The 27887-nt window shown below is 34.8% G+C and overlaps 1 protein-coding gene across 1 annotated transcript in view; it reads left to right on the forward strand.

Annotated features, from left to right (window-relative positions):
- Nucleotides 1-27887, forward strand: part of ADGRV1 (adhesion G protein-coupled receptor V1) — a 503549-nt gene that overhangs the window by 66299 nt on the left and 409363 nt on the right. Inside the window, exons 16-25 of the mRNA XM_033111093.1 lie at nt 583-706; nt 1229-1495; nt 6010-6136; nt 6776-6993; nt 7822-8565; nt 10400-10773; nt 18833-19009; nt 21884-22064; nt 22971-23173; nt 26830-26959. Of these exons, the coding sequence (XP_032966984.1) occupies nt 583-706; nt 1229-1495; nt 6010-6136; nt 6776-6993; nt 7822-8565; nt 10400-10773; nt 18833-19009; nt 21884-22064; nt 22971-23173; nt 26830-26959 (2545 nt within the window). The remainder of the gene's footprint in view (nt 1-582; nt 707-1228; nt 1496-6009; nt 6137-6775; nt 6994-7821; nt 8566-10399; nt 10774-18832; nt 19010-21883; nt 22065-22970; nt 23174-26829; nt 26960-27887) is intronic.

Consider the following 27887-nt stretch of genomic DNA (forward strand, 5'->3'; position numbering starts at 1 on the left):
CAAAATTCCAACACTCTTTCATTTTAGGATGCAGAGAAGACCAGCTCATATAGATGAAGTGAAAGAGAAACAGTGCCCACCTGGGGATCTCTATAGGCTCAGAGATGTGGGGAATCTCATCTTGTTAGGACACGGGGATGATACACTGGGGTGAAACTTCAGTAATGTTTGTAAGTGGCGTTTTGAGAGCCAGCTGAGCTTTTGCTATGAACTCAGTTCTAAATATGTCAAAAAGTTATTTTTCTTTTCATTTTTTTCTTGTAAACAGCATATATCCCATTTTCATAAAGAAATATGACTAGCATTTCTATTTTTAGCTTATATAAGGCAAAATATCTATGTACATTTCATTTTATAGTGAGTCAAAATAAAGTGGCTGTTGGATGAATGACATTAAAATTTTGGGGGACCTAAGTCCTACTTAATTTAGGGTGGTTCTGCCTCAGAAATGGAAATGAACTTTAGTACTATTATTAATAGAACAATTTTTTTTTTAAAAAAGATAAAAACAATTTTGGAGTATATAATGAAATTATTTGTATAAATCGCCTGACTTAAAACATGTATAACATTTTCCAAAAGATTCCAGAGGAAATGGAGGAATTTACCATTACCCTACTTAATGCCACTGGAGGAACTAAAATAGGAAATAAGACTACTGCAACTCTGAGGATTAGAAGAAATGATGACCCCATTTATTTTGCAGGTGATATTGCTATTTTATTTGAGTAAATTTACATCTTTCTTAAACAGAATATATGCATTTGTTCTACTAATCACTTTTGAGAAAGCACAATTGATGCTTGTTTATATAGGATTTCATGATTTGTATGACCATTATTTGATCTTTTTGACGTTTTTAGCAAATATTTTTAAAGATCTGAAGGAAAAAACAAAGTATGTTTTATTAGTTTTGTTCTCCCCCCACCTTCAAATCCCAAGGTATTTTCTTTCCTTTGTGTAAAAAAACATTTTTCCGTGTATGTGATTTACTGACAAATTGGGTGCTTAAGACAATGGATTCTGTAGAAATTAGGACAAGAGGAAGGCCATTGACTAGAAGTAATCAGAGAAGGCCTAATGTAGGAGTTGGGACCAGAACTGAATCTTTAAGCAAAGACACAGCAGAGGGCATTTCTTCTGGGGGCAGTGAGAAGCATAATGTGATCTGAAAATATGTAGTTTGAATCAGAAAAACTTAGATGTTCCTTCTTTATGAATATTTCAGAGCCTCGTGTAGTGAGGGTTCAGGAAGGTGAGACTGCTGACTTTACAGTTCTCAGAAATGGATCTGTTGATGTTGCCTGCACCATCCAATATGCCACCATGGATGGGATGGCCACTGCAAGAGAGGGAGACTTTCTTCCTGTTGGAAAAGGAGAAACACTTGGTTTTGCGGTTGGAAGTAGAGAGCAGAGAATATCTGTATTCATTTATGAAGATGATATCCCAGAAACAGATGAACACTTTTATATAATCCTCTTTAATTCAACAGGTAAATAACTTCTATTTTTCTGGCATATCTGTTGTTTCAGTGCTTTTATTAAGATGACGTAAAATGCTACTCTCTAGTAGAGGTGCCAAGTAATATTTAACCATCATCTGTGACTGTTCAAGTGCAAAATTGTTTCTTTGCTTTCTTAAGGAATGGGGTAAAGAATATATGTGTTGAAGCTTCATGAACCTGGTGTACTCTATGGCATTGTTTTTAATCTTTTTCACAATATAGCATACATAGAAAAATTATGATACTATATAAGGAATAAAAATCTTCTAGCTAAAGCTATGCTAAGCCTTGTCTAGTCACCCAAGGGCTTAGGGCATCAACGATTCTGTAACTCATTGCCCTCCTAACAGAGTGCCGGGCATACTGGTTGGGAAGTTGCATTCTGTAGATGGCTCAGCCCAACTGGCTGTTTGATAATTCTCTGCAGCTATTAGCCACAATGAATGACAGTTTGTAAAGGGGAAAAGATAGGCTCTTCCTTCTTCTCCTTACGATAAAACAGGGATGTTTTGACCCCAGTATTGGACCCTGCCTTTAGTAAATTGGAGGCGCTATAACTTCTTTTGATATTTATTTTATTTTAAGCATACAGAAAGCTATGTTTTTCCTGAACCTTTGAGAGTAAGTTGAAGACATGATACTCCTTCACCCCTGATGACATTAGGGTGTTTTTCCTACAAATAAGGACTTTCTCCTACATAACCACAGTATTACCATTAAAAGCAAGAAGTTAACATTAATATAATCATTGCCTCAGACCCTATTCAGATTTCTCCAGTTGTCTTAATTATGTCGATTCTAACAAAATGATCCTTTCCCAAATGATGCATTGCATTTAATTGTCGTGTCTCTTTAATGTCTTCAATGTGGACTATTTCTTCGGTTTTTCCTTGATTTTTCATGATCTTTATAATGTAGATTATAGATTATTTTGTAGAAATGTCCCTCATTTTGGGTTTGTTTAATGTTTCCTTATTATTAAATTCAGGTTTTTCATCCTTGGGAGGAGTTTTGTAAAAGTTGATTCTGTGCTCTTATAGCCCTTCAGTTGTCAACACGATTTTGTTTTGTCCCTTTACTGTGATGTTCACTTTGACCACAATTTAGGTGGTGATGATCAGCCTTCTATACTAACTATACTTTTTTTCTTTGTAACTTGTAAATATTTTATGGGGAAGATACTTTAAAACTATGTAAATATCCTGTTATTCATCAAACTTTCAATTTCTTCATTGATACATGTATCACTATGGACTCACAATTTCTGTTTAATGCAGTGGGTTTTGTTTTGCTATCCTTATTGGTTTTGACTGTAAAATTGTCCCAGATTTGGCCAGTAGTAGCCTGTTCGAGATGACTTCTTAGTCTTTTTGACATGTCTTCCTATTTCTGGCAAAGCAAACTGTTCCAAACTCATCTTATACTTTTCCTGTCATTACCCTGAAATCAACCAGTTCTCCAAAGGGGCCCTGGTTTCTTTTAGGTTATTTAGAATCTAGGATCTGGGTATTAAGCATGCTTATTACTGTAGTTATGCCCCTCCTATGTTCTCTTAGTGCAGAGAGACAGGGAATATATGTATGTGCCGTGTTTCCCTGAAAATAAGACCGGTTCTTATATTAAGGTTTGCTCCAAAAGATGCATTAGGGCTTATGTTCAGGAGGTGTCATCCTGAAAAATCATGCTAGGGCTTATTTTCCGGTTAGGTCTTATTATCGGGGAAACATGGTATGTATTACATTTTTGTGTACACACACACACACTTCTACATCTCTAGTTCTATATTCAGCTACTTATATTGAAAACCCTTTGTTCATACCATTATCTCCATTTCTGTCCAATATCACAAGGTTCATTTTATTTTTTTTCCTTTCTGTATTTGTCCCTTCCTTCTCTGACAGTAAGAAATACAGCTTCCGTTATCTTTATTTATAGTTAGTATTTAATCAATTCTCCCTGTATATAACCGCTTTCCCTTTGCTTCTTTACCCTCTTCCCTCGATGACATTACTCTTCTTATGCCACTAGGGTTCTAGCTTCCTGCTCTAAGCCAACCCTCTTCCCCCATACAGATGCCCTCCCACTTCACTCAAACCCCACCATCCAACAGCAAGCTTTTCTCCTATGGAGATGCCCTGCTAGCACTGCATGAGCTCTTATACCTTGTGCTGGTCACTGTGGAGCCCTGCTCCCAGCCCACCCCAGTGTGAATGACTACCTTGTATTTTATCTGTGTCTTTTGGACTGAAATACTCAGAGAGGAAGAGGAAAACAAAGAGATCACTTAATTTTTCTTTGTGCTGTGTTTCTCTATCTTTCTATCTCTTTGTCTTTCTCTCCATTTGTGTCTCTCTTCCTAGTCTTCTTCCTCTCTTTCTCATTTTTCACATTACTTACTAAAGAAAATCAGAAAAAGTAAAAGTAGAAACTTTTATCTGGTGAGAAAAATTTTGAGTTTACAAAATAATGGCCATAAAAGAAATTTCACAGTTGCAAAATACATAATTAGTCATATCTTACATAGACCAAAAACATTTTGGTGATTGCAATCATTATCTAAAATTTAAATGAAAGAAATTGCTACAGATAAAAACAATTTAGGTGAAGTAAAAGTGGAAAACAACGTTTTGCTGTGAGGCAAGTTGATGAAGAAATGATGTCTTAATAGAGTTGACTCTAGGAATAAGTTCTTGATGTCATTTATTAATTTGGTGTAATTCTGGTGAAAATCATTATGTCCAAGACATCTGAGGTCAAAATGTCAGTGGGGTTAAACTGTTGTCAGGAACAAAATGTCACTGTGATTAAAACAGTGGATCAAAACATGCGAAACTCTTGTAAAGACAATGGAAAATAACTCTGCAAGGAGAGGGTGAGTTTATTTTGTAAGAGGTATCATTGGGGAAATATATTTTTTATTTTAAGAGAGAATGCGAGAGCGAGTGAGTGAGTGAGCATGTGCCAGCTGTGAGTGGGCACCTGGCCTGAGGTATGTGTGCATGTATACTGGCATTGCCTTTGTCTTCAATATTTTTCCAGAAATGGAGACATCTGAGGATCGAATGACTTTAGCTATGAAGCCTTGGATGACGAAAATCTCTAGAATTTGTGGTTTTTACATCCTTTCTTAGTTCTTTCTGTTGTTCTTTTCTCTCTTTTATAATGTCAAAACATTGAGAGCCTGAGAGGATTGATGATGGGAGAGCTGGAGTGGCAGCATCTCTAACGTGACCTAAGTGCTGGCAATGGGTGTTTTTGTCTGATAGTTATTGATCACAGTATATGCCCTGAGATTGAATTGTTGGACCCAAGGATTTGGCCATCCTTATAGCCCTTGTTAAATATTTTCAGTTCTTCCTGTGGAGAAACAGAATGACTTTTAGCACCACTTGTGCCATGTTGCATAACAAAGTGGAGTACAATTGTATATTTATATAATTTTGAATGTGCTGCTTTGCTCTACGTATAGTTTCTGTTTCTGTGATTTTAGTTTTAGGTGTTGTCCTCATCTAATTTTGAAAATTTCATTTCTATCAGTTCAGCTAACATTCATAAATGACTTCTGTGTACCAATTATTGATCATCTACTCTGCTAGGAAATGGAATTGATTGAAAAGCATTTGTCCAACGAACTTACATTGAAACTGTGTGTGTGTGTGTGTGTGTGTGTGTCTGTGCACGCGTATGTGTGTATGCTAATATGATGCAATAATTGTTATGATATATTGACATAGTGTGAAGTGCTGTAGCAACTCAGAGGAGACACATTTAGCTTAACTTGGGAATTCAAGGAAGAATTCCTGAAAGACTTGTTGCTTGAGCTGGGTCCGGAGACTTGATAAGAGTTAGGTGAATATAGATGGGGAGGACTTTTGCTCACATAGGGAACAGCTGTAGCAAAGAGGAAGCGCTGTGAACCTCAGGGAAGTGATGAGAACAGACCTAATGTATTGGCTGTAATGGTGCAAACATGCTGTGGAAAGAATTGGAGTAGAGGTCAGTCAAGTTCAACACCATAAAGATTGCTTTGTTCTAGTTATGACCAGATTAAACTCGGTTGCCTGGAGGAAGAGATATAAAGGGAAATGTTCAAGCTAGTGATTCCAATAAACATGGACAGGAGTATTGTTGTCATGGGGATAATCTTTTCCTTATTTTTTATGAAATAAAAGAGTCTACTTCAAAAAGTTGAAGTTACATAAAGCTGTGTTATTTATCTCTAACTATTGAAGCGATTATTCCTGTTGTGAAGAAATGTATCTTGTATGTTTTTCAGTAAAATAGTTCTTCTGTAGTTAAACATTTCCTCAAAGACAAGTCACATTAATCTTATTTAGGCATCTCTCTCTCTCTCTCTCTCTCTCTCTCATATTTGTGACCTTCAGGGAGGCAATTCTTGCTGAACTTTGCACTTTATCATAAATGGTTTCTTAATTAAAAATACAAATTTAACAGGAAGTTAACAACTTTTTGTTATTTTGACTTTTCCATTTTTAATTTAGGTGATACAGTAGTATATCAGTATGGAATAGCTACAGTGATCATTGAAGCCAATGATGACCCAAATGGTATTTTTACTTTGGAGCCCATAGACAAAGCTGTAGAAGAAGGAAAGACTAATGCATTTTGGTAAGCATATTTGGATAAGGCAAATCCAAATTGCATAAAATAAAATAAAATCTTAATGTAAAAATTGGACATAGTGATCTTTCAAAATGAAAAAAATTGGTTAAGAATTGAATAATTTCCATGTTGGCAGTCTGAATGAATTGTAACCTTTTTTAATACGATTGCCACTTATTAAAAACTAAAATAAAAAATGACACTGGTAAGCAGAAACTATTCTCCTCACCCTCCTCACCCCAACTTCCATCCTTTGTCAGGACTGAGAGTCTTGACTATCCAAGGTCTTCTGGAACTCTTCTCTCAAATGATACGTGACTATCCTTACCCTGTACTTTGCTTTTGAAGAACATTGGCCAGTTCTCATCTAAATGTTTTTTGATTGGGCTTAGACTTTATCTTTCAGTTGGGACTTTGAAGACTGACTTTTAATGCCGCTTCTCTATTATTCACAGTTTTACTTCCTTCTTCCCTTTCCAAGAGATTCTTTATGGTTTTTCAGTAGGGACTGGCTGGCTGGTTTATATTAAAGATAATAAATAGTAAAAGTATGTTTCTGAGATACGACAGAAAGCTCTTACTAGATTTAGATTCACTACCTATAAATTTTTCACAAAAATTAATTTCCTTTAATTTGTTGTGTAGGATTTTGAGGCACCGAGGACACTTTGGCAATGTTTCTGTGGCTTGGCAGCTGTTTCAGAATGATTCTGCTTTGCAACCTGGACAAGAGTTCTATGGAACTTCAGGGACTGTAAACTTTATGGATGGAGAAGGAGCCAAACCAATAATTCTCCATGCTTTTCCAGATAAAATTCCTGAATTCAATGAGTTTTATATTTTAAAGCTTGTAAATATTTCAGGTGCTGTGTTTTCCCATCTATTTTATTTTACCACTAGAATTTAATATTTTATATTTAAATAATTAGAACCTTAAAGATAATACAATTAATCAAGAAGTAAGTGTATCTCGATTGTCTGGCTTTAAATGTCAAAATACCCTTTTTAATAGAAGTGTTATTTTTAACATTCATCTTGTGGTCTTAGCTTGGTTAAATTTTATGGATGGAGACTTACATCCATCCTCAAACTCGTAAATAAATATACCCATCCAAATATACCACGTTTCCCTGAAAATAAGACCTAGCCGGACAATCAGCTCTAACGAGTCTTTTGGAGCAAAAATTAATATAAGACCCGGTCTTATTTTACTATAATATAAGACCAGGTCTCATATCATATCATATCATATCATATCTGGTCATATTAATTTTTGCTCCAAAAGACACATTAGAGCTGATTGTCTGGCTAGATCTTATTTTTGGGGGAACACAGTATCTCCAACAAAACATAAATGGAAGTTAGGAAGTAATGATTCATGGTAGCTTAAGGCTTGGTCTTTGTGCCATAATTTAAACAATCAATTTTCCCATCACTTTTAGTTTTAAGCACAAGAATTAAACCTCTCCAGTTAATATCCTCTTTTCAGGCTTGACTGGTTATTAATGAAATTATGCTGAACCAGAATACCCTTGAAAATGTGGTAAAAACTATATGGTGACCCTGTTGTTCATTGATTAAGGAGTAAATTATTTAAGCAGAAGTTTGCTAAACACATTCCTTTTGTCTTCCCCTTAAACTGGAAAGTCTTTCAAATTGTGGTTTCTTATTCATTGTAAGTTTTCTTATAGGTGGGTCTCCAGGTCCTGGGGGCCAGCTAGCAGGAACCAACCTCCAGGTGACAGTAATGATTCCATTCAATGATGATCCCTTTGGAGTTTTCGTCTTGCATCCAGAGTGCTTAGAGAGAGAAGTGGCAGAAGATGTTCTCTCAGAAGATGATATGTCTTATATCACCAACTTCACCATTGTGAGGCAGCAGGGTGTCTTTGGCGATGTACGTGTAGGCTGGGAAATACTGTCCAGTGACTTCACTGCTGGTTTGCCTCCAATGATAGATTTTTTATTGGTTGGGGTTTTCCCTAGCACTGTGCGTTTACAACCGCACATGCGGCGTCACCATAGTGGAACAGATGCTCTGTACTTCAGTGGACTAGAGGGTGCGTTTGGAACTGTTAATCCAAAATACCATCCCTCCAAGAACAACTCAATTGCCAACTTTACATTTTCAGCTTGGGTAATACCCAATGCCAATACAAATGGATTTGTTATAGCAAAAGATGATGGTAATGGAAGCATCTACTATGGGGTACAAATTCAAACAAATGAATCCCATGTGACACTTTCCCTTCATTACAAAACTTTGGGTTCCAATGCTACGTATATTGCCAAGACAACAATCACAAAATATTTAGAAGAAAACATTTGGCTTCATCTTCTAATTATCCTGGATGATGGTATCATTGAATTCTACCTTGATGGATATGCGATGCCCAGAGGAATCAGGAGTCTGAAAGGAGAAGCCATTACTGATGGTGAGTGTTATCTTTATACCTGAGACACTGAATTTAGAATTTTAAAAAATTTGACTTCTTCAAGAGGCTAACAGGCATTGACAAATCTGCTGTGTATTGGTTTAATTTCTTTAATTAAAACTATGTGCCCACCAAGACCATTAGTTCTGTTACGAGTGTTACAGAAGTGAATCAGGCAAAGTCTTAGCCCTTGAGGTTCCTGACATAAGCTCTCAGAGAGAGACGTGCAAACAGATCACTTCAATACATTTCAATAAGAAATAAAATATTTATGAAGGAGCAACATTTATTCCTCCTGATGTAGTAGGAGGGTTGGGGCGTGATATTTCAGACAGAGAAAAGAGCAAAGGTGTAGAACTGTGGAACAGGGTATTGTGTTTGGAGAACTGCTGCTAGCTCAATATTGCGGGAGGTGAAGGGTGGTAGGGATAAGGTTAAAGAGGAATCAGAAGAGAAATATTACATTAAAAAAGCAGCAATGACAAGGGTTAAAGTATCAGGAGGTAAGTTGGTGAAATCCGTGGACTACTTTGAAGAGATCAGTTTTGTAGTCTTTGAGATGGGTACTGTGAGAAACACATTTGCATGTTTACACACAAATACTGGTTATTGCCATTATAATCACCAGTACCCTTCCAGCCCTTCCCTCCTGTGATTTGATTCTGTTTTTTTATTGAGTAAGAAAGTAGAGCAGAGCTTATCTGGTTATAGCTTAATAGAATATTTTCCTTCTGAACCTCCTGCATTAGATATCTGGTTATATATATATTTTTTCCTACTGGCAGTAAAGATAGACAAAAGAAAAAACATGCACACACTACAGATTTCAACCCCAATGCTTGGGCCATACAGACCTCTATGGCATAAATTATTCACCTTTTAATTGTGTGAATATATACGTATATCTGTTAACATTGATTCCTCTGGTGTTACCATGGTGGTAGAATTGAGAATGGGAAAGACTGGGGGAAGTAAGAGCTGGGGTTTCTTTTCTCTGTTTAGCTTACTGCAAGTAACTTATATTGTTTTTTAATTCATAACTTGGAAAGAAAATTGAAAAAGTATATATATATTTTAAAGTTATTAATGAAATACAGTGTATGTTACATATTATAAAACATGTAAAAGTGTACATATCATAAGGATACAGGTAATAGAAGAATTTTTAAATACTTTAAATTCATCAGTTTTCGCACCCATGTAATTAGTCCCCAGATCAAGAAACGGGATTACTAATGTATAGTAATGCAGTTGGGCTGCATGTTATAATTACCATGAAAAAGTCCCTAAGATTTTGCATATAATGTTGTTCCTGGGAAGAAAAAGAATACTTCATTAGAATCCATTGCATTAGTTTTTTGGATAAAGAGTTATATTTGGTCCACAAAACTTCTTTTACTGAGTCGTCACAACTTTAACTCAAGACAAGTTTTTAACCAATCAAGCCTTGAAATTTTTAAAGAATAGTAATACTAAAGTTGTAAAGTTGTGACTGCATTGAATCATTCCATTCTTGGATATTCACTGAAATTTTAAAATTCTCTGGAATAAACTTCTATCCAAATAGACACACATGCATACATATATTCGTATATACACATGCATACACATTTACATAATATACTTTAGTACAAAATATCTTAAGTCCAGTGATTACGGATTCATTTCTCATCATAACAGAAAGGGCCTTTATTTGATTATATTCTAGTTAGGAAAAAGCTTTACTTGTCTAATAAAATCTTTCAATAAAATTGCTTTACTTTCTGAATCACACTGATAATTTAGGATAGGTAGTTGTGGATATTGTAGCATTTAAACCCATCTCTAATTTCAGGTCCTGGAACACTGAGAATTGGGGCAGGAATGAATGGCAGTGACAGATTTACAGGGCTGATGCAGGATGTGAGGTTCTATGAGAGGAAACTGACCCTTGAAGAAATTTATGAACTTCATGCCATGCCAGCAAAAAGTGATTTACACCCCATTTCTGGATATCTGGAGTTCAGACAGGGAGAAACTAACAAATCATTCATTATTTCTGCAAGAGATGACAATGAAGAGGAAGGAGAAGAGTTATTCATCCTTAAACTAGTTTCTGTATATGGAGGAGCTCGTATTTCTGAAGAGAATACCACAGCAAGATTAATAATACAAAAAAGTGACAATGCCAATGGCTTGTTTGGTTTCACAGGAGCTTGTATACCAGAGGTAAGTAATGAGCTTGGAGAATTTGGGGATTAAAAAATTCATTGTAGATGGGTTGGTTTGGGAGTGGGCTTTTATTGGGTAAGATTGCTTCAGTATCTAGTCTTAAGCCCAGAAGTAAGCTAGAGCCGGTGGTTGCAAATGTAAATAAGTTCTTTGCTCTTATAAGTTCACAGTTTGAATCGGAAGCTTAGTGAGCTGATAGAAGTAATAACAATTTAGCAAATGAAACTATAGCAGTTCTCTTTAAAGTTAATGCATTTCACAGAATGTATAATTATGCCCCACATGTAATTTATTTTTTAGCTACTATTTTGATACCACATTAATAAATGAAATAATATATATTGAAAGTGTCTGAATAATTGTAATTGAAACTATTAAAATATGATTTTTTTAAGATTTTTTTCCACATATGAAATGTACTTAACTGGTTAGTTACAACATTCTTCCCTGTTGGGTGTAAATGCCTTTTTGATTAACTTTCTTGGCCAGTTTAATTCATTAGGCTGTTTTATTGTTGTTATCAGTTCTTTCTAAGTTTTCACAGATTCGTAATCATCTTGGTTTCCTGTTCAGTAATAGGAGATCTCATGGAACAACTTCACAGGTGTCTTGTGTGACAGCAACAGCTCAGTGCCCATGAAAGGATGCCAAGGAATGAGAGTTTTTCTCTTTGCAAGTTGATTCTCATAGGTTTAGAAGGGTGTATATGTAAATTGAAGTGATTAAGAAAACCACCAATGATTAGACCTTGGAAAAAATATCTGGGTCATAGGTCTCCTTGTAGCTCAAATTGGGATGCCTGACTCTCTGTAGTGACTTATTGCCTCTCTTAGCTCTTTGGTTTGGGCACAATCATAAGAGATCTTCAAATAGTGGTCTTTTTCTATATTAGAAATAGAATATCCTAAGTAGGGAGGACAAATATCATACAAATCTATAACTTAAGAAAGAAATATGTTTATTTATAATGATAGTACCTTTAAATCTTCAGTCCTCAAAGAACTTTACATGTTAAGATATTTTTATGCATCTCTCTGACAATCCATAATATAGCAAAAGCGGTGGTTGCCAAAACTGCTGGCTGCTAGTGCCTTCATAGGTATAAAGGCAGTGGCACCAAACTGTCCCAGCTGTCATTGTTTTATTCCCCAAATGCCCGTAGTTTAAAAGTTACATCTTTCACTTAAGAATATTTTTGATGACGGAGTATAAAATATTAATTTGATAAAATCTCGACCCTTAAAGCCCTGCCTTTTTTATGTTCCATGTCATAAAATGAGAAGCATAAATAAACACTTCTGCTACATTAACAAAACATGATAGTTGCCTGAAAGAAAAGTACTTGTGCATATATTGAGTTGTGAGCTGAATTAGCTGCTTTTCTCATGGAACACCATTTTTACTTGAAAGACTGAATGACAAATTTTGCTTATTTGAAATTAGGTATCTGACAGTCATTTTAATGGAAATGAATAAAGTGAGCCAGTGACTACCGGTAGGAAGAAAACAATTGATGGTACTTGTTGCTGGTGGTAAAAATTTGAACTTTGAAACAGAAATTCGAATTTTGGAACACTTTTATCTGCCAAAGTGAGCTTGACTGTTTCCCAGTACTTCAAGACTTCTCAGATAAGATTGATAATGATATTAGCAAGTGCAATTTATTCATTTCGTATAATAAAATGTGTCCATGTTTGGAAGATCTCTATAACTCACTGAACCAATTTTTCCAAACAATATATATTGTTCCAAAATCATGCATAGGTAAAATATTGATTTGAAATGCAAGATAGACCAATGGATATTAAGGTATTACAGTATGATTCTACACTGCTACTAAACTCTAAGAAACTACGACTTGTCAAATATTGGTTATAATATTGAGGAAGAATATGCACAACTATCTGTAAAGACTATTAAAATCCTCCTCCTTTTCCACTTACATGTTTACATGAGGCTGCATATCTTTCTATACTTCAACCAAAATAACAATAGCAACAGACAAATTGATTGCAAAATGCAATATGAAAATCTAGTTACCTTCTATTAAGCTAGACATGGAGATTTGTAAAAATGTAAAGCAATGCCCTCTTATTACTAAGTCCCAAGTCCAAATAACCAAAATTTGTCATTCAGTCTTTCAAATAAAAATGGTGTTCCATGAAAAAAGCAGTTAATTCAGCTCACAACTCATTCTCATAAACTCCCAACTTAAGAATAAATTGAGAGACATTTTGAGAGGATCTTTATAAAAATGAGAATATTATTTAACTTGGACTCTGTTTGGTTTTAAGTGCCTGCCATATGTTATGTGAATAGATTACTTTAGATATGAGTGATAGTGATATAATCTGATATCACAGATCATCACCCAAGCATGAAACAAAATAAAAAATTAATTGAATGTGTAATTTGTTCAGCTTTAATCTTCTATTTCAATAGAGAAAGCCAATTCATGGCTCAGAACAGTACATTTTTTTTTAAGGAAAATATATTTCAAGAACTCTTCTCATTGTTAACCATTATAATTACTCTTTTGCTGATCTGAAGATTTAGTAAATTCCTGACTAAGAGAAAACAGTAGTGGCTGCTATTGTTTCTTGTGAAATGCGTTCTGATATTACTTGATGTTATGCCCCTTCATGTACTGGACTAGACATTTTCTTGTATCATGATTCTAAAGTCAGTTAGATGAATATCTTAATAGTAGAAAAAATTTTTTTTTAACAATTCGATTTATTCTCTATGTTTTAATCATCTTTCGGTATTAATAATTTCATCCTCTAGTCCAGTATTTCCCATATTGGACAACCTTGGTCAGAAATATCAAGTTCATATTCCTGGACACCATTCCTGATTTGAGATCCCATTCCAGAAACAGAATCTCAGGCAGGGGGATGGGATGGCAAGCAAAAAGCTGAATTTTAAAAATCTTGTAAAATGGACAATTTCATATATGCATAAAAAGAGAGAAAATAAAGTAGTGAACCTCAGTGACCCATCACTTGACTTCAACATTTATCAGCCTTTTGCCAATCTTATTTCATCTTTTTTTTGGCTGAAGTAATTTTTAAAGCAAATCTCAGGCATTATGTCATTTTTCTCTAAATTCATAAGTACAAAAGGTGGATTTTTACCAAGCATCCTACCTGACTATTTTATGGACCCTTTACTTTGAAACTTCTTCCCTAATTGAAATTTTACAGAGTTTACTTTACTGTATTAATTATTCATTAAATTTTCTTTGAAATTTTGATGTGTAGCACGTACCGACACAGTTATATTGGATTTGTATAGTCTTTTCTCTTCTTCTTATTTTTAAAACTGAAAACAGTTAGTAGATGATAGATTTTGATGAAGGCTTTTCTAAAGAAAGTGTGGTTTGATAACTTTTCACCGTGATTGCTTTAAGCACAAAGCTTTTTTCTTAATTCGGCATGGTAATGCTTCTTGACTTGGTAGAAAGTTGTAAGGAAACATCACAGATTCCTGAGTGGATCTTTGGATCTACTTAATGCCTGCCTCTTAAAAGAGAAATGCTGAATATTAAAATATTCATATTAATGATGTGTTTATTAACTTAAATCATTTAAAATGTTCACTCTGATTAAAATTTTGGGTGGAAAAATGGAGCAAATCTGTTCCAATTGTGATAGGAATCGAAACACATGGGAATTAGTTTGCTTTTTCAACATGTAAGCATATACATTTTTTGAAAAAATGAGGGGATGTTTTTCATGTAGCATTTTTTTTGTTATTGTGTATGTGAGTCTGTATTTTCAGAGGAATAAATATAATTGTTTTTTTTACAATTTATATATTACTAAGTACTATGTGAGGCACTTGTTTAATCTCTACCAAAATCTATGAGACATTATGATCTTCATTTTAAGAAGAGATTGCTGAGACTGAGAATGTTTAATAAGTGGTAAAGAAGCTCAGGACTGTTTGACCTTAAAGCCGTAATCATTTCCCCACACGTTTGTGTACCAGTCTGCTATGATGGAAATGATGCTGTAAATGCCTAAGTGGAAATTACATTAGATGCTGTATTGAGCACCTGGGTCTCTTTGCTGCTTCCTCTTCTCTTTGGCCTTTAGGGTTGGAGGGCCCCACCTTTAGAACAGTCAGGTCTGCCATAATGTGATAAATGGGTTCCTAAATGCAATAGATGGCTTCCATTATGCGATAGATGGGTTCCTAAAAATCACCTGAGTATGCCAAATTACTGAAAAACACAGAACTTTTGGGGAAGTTGCATTAGGAGAACGCTACTCAAAAACTTGGTCAATGACATGTGAAAAGGAAGATAGGGACCTATTGCAAGTCAGTTTTACACAATAAATGTTTAATACTTAAATACTACAATAAATATGGTATATACTTTGAAAAAAATCCTTAAGTTTGCTTGTAGAAGGGCGTATCAGAGGAATTGTGGCTTGTATGTTATTGTGAAGTGATGGAAGGAGTGTTCTCTGAAATCAGAGGGAAAGTTGTCACATTAGATGCAGATAAGAGTGGATGGTAACACACGTGCTAAACTGAGGTAACTGGTAGATGTTTAAGGTGTGTGTGTGTGTTTGTGTATTTCTACATAGCTTGTTTCAGGTGGTTACAGTTTTCTGTGTTCATCATGTTTCTAGTGATAAAATCACAAATAAGTAAATGTGAAATCCATGTTGTGTTAAAAGTCCTCTCTGATAGATCAGTTGCATTGGAACAAGTTCATGATTTCAAAACCAGTGTTACAGCAGAACTGACTTGTACTTGGTCCTCTTCTCTCCATCTATGCTTGCTTCTCTTGTTGTTTTATCTAGTCCTTAAATACCATTTTTATAATTCTGTATTTATATGCCATTTGTCAATGGGCTTAAATACCATTTGTATACTGATGCCTCCAAAATTTGCAATGTCAATCTTGGCCTCTTTACAAAATTCCAGACTCATTTCTCCAGCTGCCTACTTGACACATCTCTTGGATATTTAATAGATATTTCAAACTGGACATATTTAAAACTAAACTCTTTTACCTTTACCCCTAAGCCTGTTACTAGCTGATGGGGGAGGAAAAATCAAGCCTGCCTCAAAGCCTATTGTTTATCAAGCCTGACCCAGCTTATGTGTTGGTTCTTGCTGAATGTGGGCTGCCACCACTCTACTGCTCCATTCAGGAGTGGCTTTGAACGACAAGGGCAGAGAGCTATGAACTTAGCCATTCATCTTATGTGGAGGGAGAAATGGTTTGAAGCATGAAGATAGTGTATCTCTGAGCAGAGCTAATGATGTAGTGGATTGGTCTAGAAGAATCAAATCTGGAGACCAGGAAGCTTGGGAAAGAGTCATGTGACTGGGCCATTGGGAGTGTAAACTAACTCTGAGGGGCATTTCCCGAAAGTCCCTCAACAACCAGGAGGTTAGGATGAGGCATTGACTAGCTGTCAGCAGACTCTTCCACCGCCATAAAGCCATCAAATGAATGATGCTAGGAATCGAGGCTGGGTTTCGGCCTGATCACATGGCTCCTTCTTACCAAGAACTGATCTAGCAACTGTTGCTCCTATATGTCCAAACAGCAAGAAGCAAAGACCAAAGCTAAGTACTTTTCAATGTGCTATTAAGTGGCGGGTTGATCCCAATCAGTCCCTTTTACTCCAGGGTGGCGGTGGGGGTGGGGGGGCAGCAACTCATTATTATTGGCATTAATCCTTTAGCTAATGAGTTCATCTTCCTCGTATCTCTGCCATACCATCTGAATGAATTCCCATTGTATCCACGAGGGACCTGCATCATATTACCTGAAAGGGACTTGTACTTTGTGAAGGAGGTGTCACAATGTGCACAGTCATAGGATTCCCTGACTTTACCATATATCATGTAACCTGTAGCAGCTGGCCTAGTGTAACAATGGGATTGCCGGATAAAAACTCAGCCATGGTGCCAGCTCAGGGACATCTTGTAGGTTTGGGATGTTGTCCTCCATATGTGTATCCAGTGACTGATATCTGGTCCTGTGTTCCCAGTAACTAGACCATTTGGGCTCAGGAAGTAAGGGGTGAAAGTAAAACTAGCCCTATTCCCATCACTTCCAGTGGCCCTCTGCCAGAATTTGTGTTTCCTGCTCCCATGCTCTAGGCTCCACGGGATTAGAAATTCTGGTTCTGGCTGGGTCTGAGGATGTCCAACAGGAGACACACTGAGGGCTCCACTGAACAGCCACTTGGTCATTTGGGGCTTCACATGCCAGTGGACTGGCAGGTAAATAAGGGAGTTACAGTATTGCCCCAGGGGTGCTTGATCGTGTTTTTTATGAGGCCCTAGGGCTGCTGCACTTGGGAGTAGGAGCGCTGTGCTCAGTGAAACTCGGGGGACTTACTGGTACGTCTGGTGTTTCCATGCTCATTGATAACTGTTTTAACTCTTGCCTGTTTGTAGACAAATTTCAAACCTGATCTCTCTAACCGTAATGTTGGCACTGAAATGGCTCTATCAAATGCTGATGAAAGGTGCTTATGATTGACATGAAAACCATATTAAGATTTGTATTTTGAGATCTATTCAGTTTTAGTTTTTTTCTATGTTTGCTAACATAAAAATAAAATTAAATCGAGAGGCTGAGAATTTAAGAGTATGAAGACCTTATTCTAAAAGGTATTACAACTTCTTGCTCCATATAATTGTTTAGATAGAAATGTTTTCCGCATAGCAAACACACACATGTGTATATACATACGTATACAGTTGGCCCTGCATCTCTGTGGATTTTGTATCCATGGATTCAACCAACTGTGAATTGAAAATATTTGAAAAAAAAGTTACATTGTTGCTGACAAGTACTGTGTCGTAGCCCAAAGTCGTGGTAGGCCTACAATGGTTGTGTCTGTACTGAACATGTACAGACTTTTTTATCTTATTATTCCCTAAGCAATACAGTAGCATTTACATTGTGTTAGATATCATAAATAATCTAGAGATGATTTAAAGTATGCAGGAGAATGTGTGTAGTTATATATGCTACACTATTTTGTTTATTTATTTAAAGACTTTTATTCCAATATAGCTAACATATTATATTAGTTACAGGTGTATACAATAGTTGTTCAACATTTATATACCTAAAGAAGCAATTGCCACGATAAGTCCATCAACCTTCTAACGCCATACCATGCTATTACAATATTATTGACTATATTCCGCATGTTGCACTTTACATCCCCATGACTTGTTTTATACCTGGAAATTTGAACCTCTTATTCCCCTTCACCTTACCCCCCACCACACACACACTTTTTTTTTTTTCAATTTTAGTTGATATTCAATGTTATATTCAAGTGTATGGCATCATGGTTAGACATTTATATCATTTAAGACGTGACTTGAGCATCTGTAGATTTTGGTATCCATGAAGGGAACCAGTATGTTGAAGATACCGAGGGACGACTATACTTATATATGACAAAAATATCAAAAATATATTAAGCATGGCATAAATGTCCTCCTTGACCCGACTGTTGTTTCCCCACCAGGCATTTCTCAAGGCTCTCCCCACTTGGCACTTAATACCACCCTCAAAATGAATTCACCAGATCCACTCGATTACATCTTATGTTTATGCCTAGAATATTCTCCCTGATGTCATGTTCCACTTTCTGATCCCAATTGTCTTGTCTGTGCAGAACTCATTATAAAATTTGAGCTTGTCTTCCTTTTTAGACTTATCAGGAGAAAGGACTTTTTTTTTTTTTTTTTAAATCTTTTGTAACCATAGCATCTAGTACAGTGTCTGGCACACAGGAGGTATCAGTGAATGAACTACATGTACAGTTAACTAATTATCATTCTTATTGCTTTTTTTCCCTATAAAAGAATGAGAGAAAAATAAATAGTTGTAAATATTTTTTTAGCAGTCAAAAATATATCTGGAGGGATATTGAGGCCTTCTAAGAGTTGTAGAAAGTTGTAGAATTAAGGTTATGATAAAAGGATTTCAAGAAAGCTTGTAATTTTATCACTGATTTGAATTGCTATGTAACTATAAACAATTTCTATTCAATTTTAGATTGCAGAGGAGGGATCTACCATTTCATGTGTGGTGGAGCGAAGCAGAGGAGCTCTGGATTATGTGCATGTTTTTTACACCATCTCACAGATCGAATCTGATGGCATTAATTACAATGTTGATGATTTTGCTAATTCCAGTGGATCTATCACATTCCTTCCTTGGCAGAGATCAGAGGTGAATCCTACCTTCTTTGTTTCTTTGAAAGCCTCCTAGAAAGCTTTTTCTGATCTGTTTGTTCTGTAATTTATTTGCAGCTTCTTGCTGTTTAAGCAATTTTAAATATTTAGACAATTAGGTATATATCATGGTATAAAATATTTTTGCATTTATTTTGCAAAAGAAAAACTAAGGATTTTGAATGTGTGTTATAGTTTTAGCTGTTCTTTAATCCTAATATAATAAAAATGGTATATATTGGAGGTTTATTTTTGTGGTTTATTTGGTTATTATTTATGGAATAGGAAACTGTAGAATTGTTAATGGTACTCTTTGTCAGCCAATGAGAAATTCTTATAACTACAATCTCTTTATATTTTTAAATTTGAAAAATGGGGTAATTTTTCTTTGTTTTGAAAGTATAAGGGATCTCCCATTTTATCAAAAACTTTCCATGAACCATGATCTCATTTCTGAATAGATACTACAGGAATAAATGACTCTTTGTAAGTGAAGTTGGGATGAGAACTGTTCCTACATCAGAATGTTTTTTACATTATTTCAGTCTATCATGTTGGACTATTCATCTCAGTATAATTTTTCATTAAAAAAGGAAATCGCTAATAGGTCATCAGGGATAAATAGTAAAATAACTTCAGACTTGCCAACGTAATCTTTAAGGAAATTTCTCAGGGATTTAGGAGTTCGTTAATTGGGTGAAAAAGATAAAATTGAGGGAAGATTTTTAAATGTTCTTACCATTTAAAAAGTTAAAGCTAAAGAAAAGTGATCAAATCTCCATAATTTTGGGGAAGAAGGGAACAAATTAAATAGTTTATAACAAAAGTTCCCCAATAAATAAAAAGTTGATCCATGATAACTATTTCACTGGTCTTTAGTAAAATAAGGAAAATTAGGACGATGAGTAAGTTTTCATAAGGCTAACATTGTTCAATTTAAAGGATTGATTATATTCTGATATTGTCTTTCTTACTACTTTTTTGGATTTAAAGTTATCTTTCTTTTATCAAGTAATAATGATAATATGTGGAAATAGTTTAATGTTACTATTTGGAAAACAGAGTTGATCCCTCAAATTTTCCCTTAGAAAATTTACCAACTGTGAAATAAAGATATAATTGGAAATCATTATTTTATAAAGTAGATTCATATATATTTTGGAAAAGATAAGAGTTAATAAAATTATGGTCAGGACAATAGTTGTATATGCTCCTGTGAAGATTTATTTAAAATATTTCCTTCTATAATTTTTTTAATAAAAAAGTATTTAAGACTACAGTAAAAAGATTGAAGAGTGGTGTTGGTTTATAGCTCTATGCCTGCTAAATCCACATTAGCCTGTATCTTACAAAGCATGTGACTGAATCTGAGATGTCTCTGTTCATGCTCCATGACTGTGATTTCTAGCACAAACAGCAGTAATGTGGCCTCCACTTTGCTACTGCCTTCCAGATATCTGGAGAATCTATCTTACCGAATATACTTAAGTCACGTCTAGAAACTTAGCTTTAAGGGAGTCTGGAAAGTGGTGTGTGTGTACGTGTGTGTGTTTGTTTCGGCAGTACAGGAAAGTGTATTAGAAATGTGTTTTTCAAGTTTTTTTAAATGGCATATTGGTTATGAAATCAATTTAGTGACTCATGACCAAGATTTTTAAAATAGAATACGAGTAGAAAATAGCAGAGTTTATAACATAAAAAAGGTAAATATTGTTTTGTGTACTGACTCATCATATAAAATGCATTTATTTATACCTTGATAGAGTTTTGAGTTTCAAACTGTTTTTTCCACTAAAAGGAACACTCACTTTGGTATGCTTCAACACTTTAAAAATTTCCCTGTGGAATGAAGCCCTTCCCCCCTCTTTTTTTCCACTCGTAGCCTCAAAGGTCCTTATGCTCCGACTCCTGATTATCCATCCAAACTTAGTAGTCTAATTGCAGTTCCCTGTATGACATATTCTCTCATACCCCTGTACCTTTGCTAGTGTTTCTTTTACCTGGAATATCCTTTTTCATTATTTACAACTGCAAATGATTCTTAAGACTTGCTTCAAACATGTCTGTTGTAAAACCTTTACCAAGTAGAATTGGTTGTTTACTTTGTACATAACTCTATTAAGACATGTTTACATTGCATTTTAAATATTTTTCTATAGATCTTTCTCCTACAATAGACTGTGAGCCTGTTAGGAACTGGGGCCATTTCTAACCTGGTAGATGTCAAAGCATACTTGTTGAATTAATAAAGGAAGAAAAAATTATTTTTTCACTTCAAATTTTGACTTAAATTTTGTAGAACATGGCTGAGTTACTGCTACTTCCTCTCATAACATTTTTGGACATAATTGCTTATGCCAGATTTCAAAGGCCAATGTGAATCTGTTTTTTAAAATGCTATGAGTACGTATTTCAGGCTTTCCTTAAGCAGGAACTAGACATGTGTGTGTTGCCCTTTCTTACTACCCTACCATATCCTACCAGATAACGTGCAGTGCCTCAGTTAGGAACACTATACCCTGAGGTTGCTAACACCGCTGTGTTGCATGCAAAGAATACATGATATATCAATATAATATCATATGTGGTATGATGTTAATACACAAATAGGATAGTTTCGACAGAAAATTTTACTGCTTAGCACCCATTGTTGTTTAAAGAATTAATTTCACAAATCTCTCTTTCTCTCCCTCTTCCACACACTCACTCACTCTTTCTGCGTTTTAAGGTTTAAGTTTGTATAGAAACCAGTCATGTTAAATATTAACTTCAATTAAATATAATTTAATTGCTCTTTTATTTTCTTCTGGTAAGTGGTAAATAACTTATACATGCCTCGTTGCTTAATTCCTCTGGATTTTTATACTTATAGGTCCTGAATATATATATTCTTGATGATGGTATTCCTGAGCTCAATGAATATTTCCGTGTGACATTGGTTTCTGCAATTCCTGGAGATGGGAAATTAGGTTCAACTCCCACCAGTGGTGCAAGCATAGATCCTGAAAAGGAAACCACGGATATCACCATCAAAGCTAGTGATCATCCATATGGTAACCAAGCCCTTTTGCAAGTATAATCCTCTCTTCTGTGGGTGTACTTAGTCTTGTTAAGAAATTCTTAACGGACTTTTGGTAAATGGTTGAAGTGGAGCTCCTTTAGACCCTCTCATTTCTAAGCTCTTGAACTTCTGAGCTGCCATTTTGAGGGACTTTGTTTATGAAGGTAAATGTAAAGATCAATTTCTGAAGTTTAGTAATATATTTTGAAGTATATGTAGGATTATTTGAATCAAACTTTCTGTTCATGGCTATCAAAATTTTTTTTTTAATTTTAAAATGTATCCCTGTGTCATATGTTAATATCTATTAATTTAAATACTTTATAATTTATAGTTATTAAGCTTCAAGGAGTTATTACTGTATGTTTATATTAATTTCTTTTTGTCTTATGCTGAAAAATGATAATTTTCTTAATTGGAGAACTATTATAGATGTTTGTCCTAATAAACTGAGACTGTTTTCTGCAGTGAAAAGTAATAGTTCTTTTGTAGGAATAAAGCCAGAACATGTATTAAAAGGTCTGTGTAGGAAACCTGGGAGACTCTTCAGCTCTGATTTTCATAGTTAAATTTTTAAAAAATGTATTGCAAATCTTAAATTCTAGAATGAATTCTAGAGAGTCATATATAAGTAAACATTTGATAATACGTACTTTAAAACCTAATCACTGTTCTTTTTATTGATGCTTCTGTTAAAAAAGCTAAAGAGAGCATTTTTAATAGAGACAAGAAAAATTATCATTTTAATTTTTAACATTCTAAAATCTAAACATATTCTGTGTCTCCAGAATTGTATCCGGGTGATCAAAATAATTCTGCAAGGTTGTTTCAAATGAATAAGAAATTCTTCCACAGATAATTGGGGCAAGAATGCCCTGCCTCTCTTTGTATCTACCAGGCTTGCTGCAGTTCTCCATGGGGCTGCCTCCTCAGCCAGAGGATACAATGACCCTGCCCGCTAGCACTGTTCCACACGTCACTGTGCAGGAGGAAGATGGAGAAGTTAAGTTATTGGTTGTCCGTGCACAAGGACTCCTGGGGAGGGTGATGGTGGAATTTAGAACAGTGTCATTGACGGCATTCAGTCCTGAGGACTACCAGGTAAATAACTTAATACTTCTGAAATGGTATTTATCCTTGTAAAATGGATACAAGTCTCTTGGAGAATTGGAAGGGACTTGACACGGTACCTGGGACACACTAAACAAAGAAAATAAGCGATGATGGCTTTTTATATTTAAGTAAATTAAAGTACTTCAGTCCTTTGAAGCCTGACACTTAAAAAGCTATCATACTGATTTCTCTTGTACATTGTATTTGTCATAGGCTTCACTTGTATTATTTATTTTAATGTTATAGGTTTTGATCAGATACATTTAAAATTATGTTTCTTACACATTTTAAATCCTCTTGTCTGCATCCATCAAGCAAAACTAAAATTATAAAGAAATTATTTGTTCATGTCTTTTCAATTTTAATATTTTTTTTTTTCCTCCAAGTGAGAAGCAGTATGATACTGGCAAATAAACAGTCAAAAAAACAAACAAACAAACACACAAGCCAGGCAGCCAGCCTACGATTTGGAATTGGTTTAAATGTGTCTTCTAAATGTGTGGCCTTGGGAAACTCAATCTTTCCTAACTTTAGTTTCCTTATCTGTAAGAGAGAAATAATATTTGCTGAGCAGGAACCTCTGCGGATTGATGGCAGTGTTTTAAGTGTCTCGTAGTAGACATGGCGCCTACATGGCAACATGTAGTAGACATGGCAACACTGAGCCACTATCTATTCTTACTATCATCAATACTCATATTAAGAAAATGCTCATAATTTCTTCTTGGCTATACTTCTCAAAAAGTATTTTACATCCTTCAATATTTCTGTTTTCCCAAAGAATCATTTTTCTTTAAATACAGTAAGATCCACACAATTGTGTAGTGTTCAGTAATTTGTACACACTTTTCCTTCCAAACCGCAGAAACCTTGGTTAATTGAATTCATTCAATTTTGTCTGTAGTCCAGTCAGCAAAGTTTTCTCAGGTTTTTTTCTTTCTCACACTCTGTATCTCTTGTCCTGACATTGATTGTGTCTTTATCTTCTTTGGCATGTAACATATTGCACAATATATTGCAGCTTGGCTTAGTATTGTCTTCTCTGTATTCTCTTAAAGAAATACTTTAATCCTTATATTGATGGTCTTCAATTTCTAGGTAGTCTGGACTTTCCCAGTCTCCAGTTGGATTGGCATTTTCTTTAATAACTAGACTAAAACAAAACAAAAACCTATGTTCCCATCCTTCATGACTGTTAGAAGGCTAATACTCTTGGAGACATTTGTGAGAATTTTCAGGGGGGCTTAGATGTCCTATATGTCACTTGTTACCACCTTGAGCTATTGCCTTTGCTTATCCCTGAAAACCTAGTAACTTTCCCCTTAACCACTTCTCTATGGTACTTCAGCTACCTCTGCTCCGTGTTACCACAAAAGTAAGAATTCTTAGGCTGTGTATGTGAGTGTGTGTATGTGATTATGTGAGGGGGAGCGAGGGGTGGTGCCAGCAATGATCATGTGCAGAAAAGGAGGCAACTGAATATCAGGTATCACCATTCTTAACCTGATTCTCATATACCAAATTTCAGGTGATCCCCACCATCCAGATGTTTACTTCCAGATCTTGAGTGAAATTAAACAACTAATTAAAGACTGAATCATAGTTGTGGGAAATGTTCAAAGTTGGTACTCTGGGAGAGAGATGGGTGTTGACATAGTCTGGTTAGTCAAGGAGGGATTTCTTGGGAAAGTGATGGCTAGACTGCGAGCTCTGAAATTTAAGTAGGAGAAAACTAGAGAACTAGATGAAGGGGGAGGAATTACTTGAGACTAGAAAAACGACCGGAATTAAATGGTAAAATGGCCCTAACGTAAGGAAAATCACAGGCTGTCAGAGGAACAGCAAGATGACCCATGTTTCTGGAACCTGGAGAGTTGGTGTGGTGAGGAGAGATAAGGTATGCAGGGACTGGATCATAATAGGCCTTACAGATTAGATCGCTTTTATTTTGAAAACAAGAAGTTATTGAAATTGTTGTGTATTTATAACAGGTCATTAGGCTGAACCACGAATAATGGATGAGAAGATACAGACACTGATGTAGAAAGACCAGTAAAAAGTCCTTTTTGTGGAGCAAGGCAAGAAGTAGTAGTATCTTGGGCTATGCAGGTAACAGAAGTAGTTGGGCACAAGAAATATTAAGAGTTAAAATGGCAGGATTTGAGGATTGTTTAGTGTGATGGATAAAGCAAAGAGGGTGTCAAAAGTGACTCCCTAGTTCCTGGCATAAACAACTTCTTATTCTACAATTTAGTGCTGTGGAGAGAATTGGCTAAGGCGTAGATTTTAAGGGAAGATTATGAATTTAAAAATTCTAAAAAATTTGAAATAAGTATTAATATTTAAGTCTGGATATCAGAGATTGGAAGTAGAAATTTGGGAGTTGGGAACATATAAATGATGTTAAAAACCTAGAGTATAAAAGCCTTATCTAGAGAGAAAGCCTAGAGAGGGTCTGATGAACAAACTTTTATTGGTTACAGGAGAATGCTAAAATTGGCAAAGAACACTGACAGGGATGAGCTGGAAATGTAGGAAAAACAGGAGAATGTGATATCATGGAAGACCAGAGAAGAACATGTTTCTAGAACATGAAATGTCCAATTGTGTAAGATTTTGCTAAGGTCAAATAAGATGGTTTCCTAAGACAGTCAAATGTTATTTCTGTTATTAAGACTTGTAGAATTACTCCATTGGCAACTATACTCCAGGCAAAGTTAATTATTTCCTCTTTAAGCTAATTATATGTCTTTTATACCAGTTGTTATTCTATTTGAATTATTTTATTACATTTTTAACACTTTAGGAATCTTCTTGATGGAACTAGAGATTTGTCGTGGATGTTTTTGAATTGGAAGCATCAAAAATGGAGCCATGAGCATGCTATATGTTGGATAAATATTGAAAAAAGTTAATAAATAAGTGATTAAGTGAATTGGTACTTGGGTTGTTCAGTTTAGCTTTAAGATCATTAATAGTTTGACAAGATGACATACAGTTATCCACACAAGCTAACATTAGAAACATTTAAACTACTTTAAAATTTATGCTCATAAATTGAAGGGAAAATGCTTATATAAGAGGTAACAGGAGCAAAAGGGCCTTAAGGCTTTGAGTTTGAATAACTTTGTTCTTACTGTGGTATGTGAACTTTTCTGACGGGACAGCTATATTATGCATTGCAATTTCAAGTATAATAAAGGTGATTAATGTCCAATGGACTGATATTTATTATGGCTTGAAAAAATTATTAGAATCAAAATGCCATTATTATTATGCACTGAGTATTTAGCTTGCTTAATGATATAATTTGAGTGGTTCTAAATATACTTGTTCAAGAGAATTCAGTGCATTTCATTGAATTAATTCTTTAGTAATTTGTGGATGTCACATATTTACATTTCTCATTTTCCTGGACTACATTTTTGCTGAATAGGCAAATAAGAGAAATAAAAACTTATCGATGTTATTTAGTTGGAGAATATTTATTTGGAATTTAAAAAACACAAGTGTTTTCAATTTTATATTTATGTTCTTCTGTTTCAGTATTTATAGTAGTTTGGGACATAGTAAAAATTTCATTTTGCACATTCATATACAAACTAGTTATAATCTAATGGAAAAATCTTTTATTTGTATTTCAGAGTGTTGCCGGAACCTTAGAATTTCAACCAGGAGAAAGATATAAATACATTTTGGTTAACATCACTGATAATTCGACCCCTGAATTGGAAAAATCTTTTAAAGCTGAGTTGTTAAACTCAGAGGGAGGAGGTAAGACTGGTGACTCAAAAATATGAAATATTTGCTTCTCTACCCACTATGATGATTGTAGATTCTATTAAAGAAATACATTCCTTTAATGTCACTATTTTTTATAAATGAGTGAATTACTAGTTTTGGGAAAGAACAGCGTGAAAGTTAATAATTGCTTAAGATAAATGGTAGACAATTTCTGATGGATCGTCCCTTTCTTAGTAAAAAGAAAACTTTCTATACATCAGTTTAGAATATTAATTTTAGAAATTAATCATCAACTCATAGTTTTATTTACATATTCTTTTGCTGTGAGGTTTGGTTAATTCTGAGTTACTATCTATTGTTTGTTTTAAGGACACCACCTACTGTGGTGGTTTTTTCCCCTTTTATTACCCATTGTTTTTTTTCCTTAAGTAGATGTGCTTCTAGAATGAAATAGTGTAATTGTACTGAACCACCAAATTATAGTGGTCAGTCATAGTCACCTTTCTCCTGTCTTCCTTTTTTTCAGTTTTTTACAGTAGCTGCTTTAGAGTTTTCTCCAGGTGTAGCACAGGTGAAAACTAATCCTTTTGGATAATCTATAATGAAGTGTTTATCAATGAAAGAGGTCAGCAATTCTTTATCCTCAATTCTGATATTCAGAAAGCTCCTATTATCAAAGATTTTTGAGTCAAAATCCATTTGATGGCCAAACTTACCTGCATTGAAGAGATGCTATTTATAATCTTTATTTATGCCCCTTAGTTTATTTATATGTTTCCTTGCAGAAGTATTAAATGTGTTTGATTATCAGGTGCTAGTGGGGATATTGTAGAATACATGTGATATGCACTATATTACCTTTATAAAGAAATTGAGAGTTAGTATGATATTCATCAGGACAGTTTCTTCCATTATTGTCTTATTATCTTCATGTTTTGATGAAGAAAATCATAGTACT

This window comes from Rhinolophus ferrumequinum, chromosome 7 (assembly GCF_004115265.2).
Source record: "Rhinolophus ferrumequinum isolate MPI-CBG mRhiFer1 chromosome 7, mRhiFer1_v1.p, whole genome shotgun sequence".
Taxonomy (NCBI): domain Eukaryota; kingdom Metazoa; phylum Chordata; class Mammalia; order Chiroptera; family Rhinolophidae; genus Rhinolophus; species Rhinolophus ferrumequinum.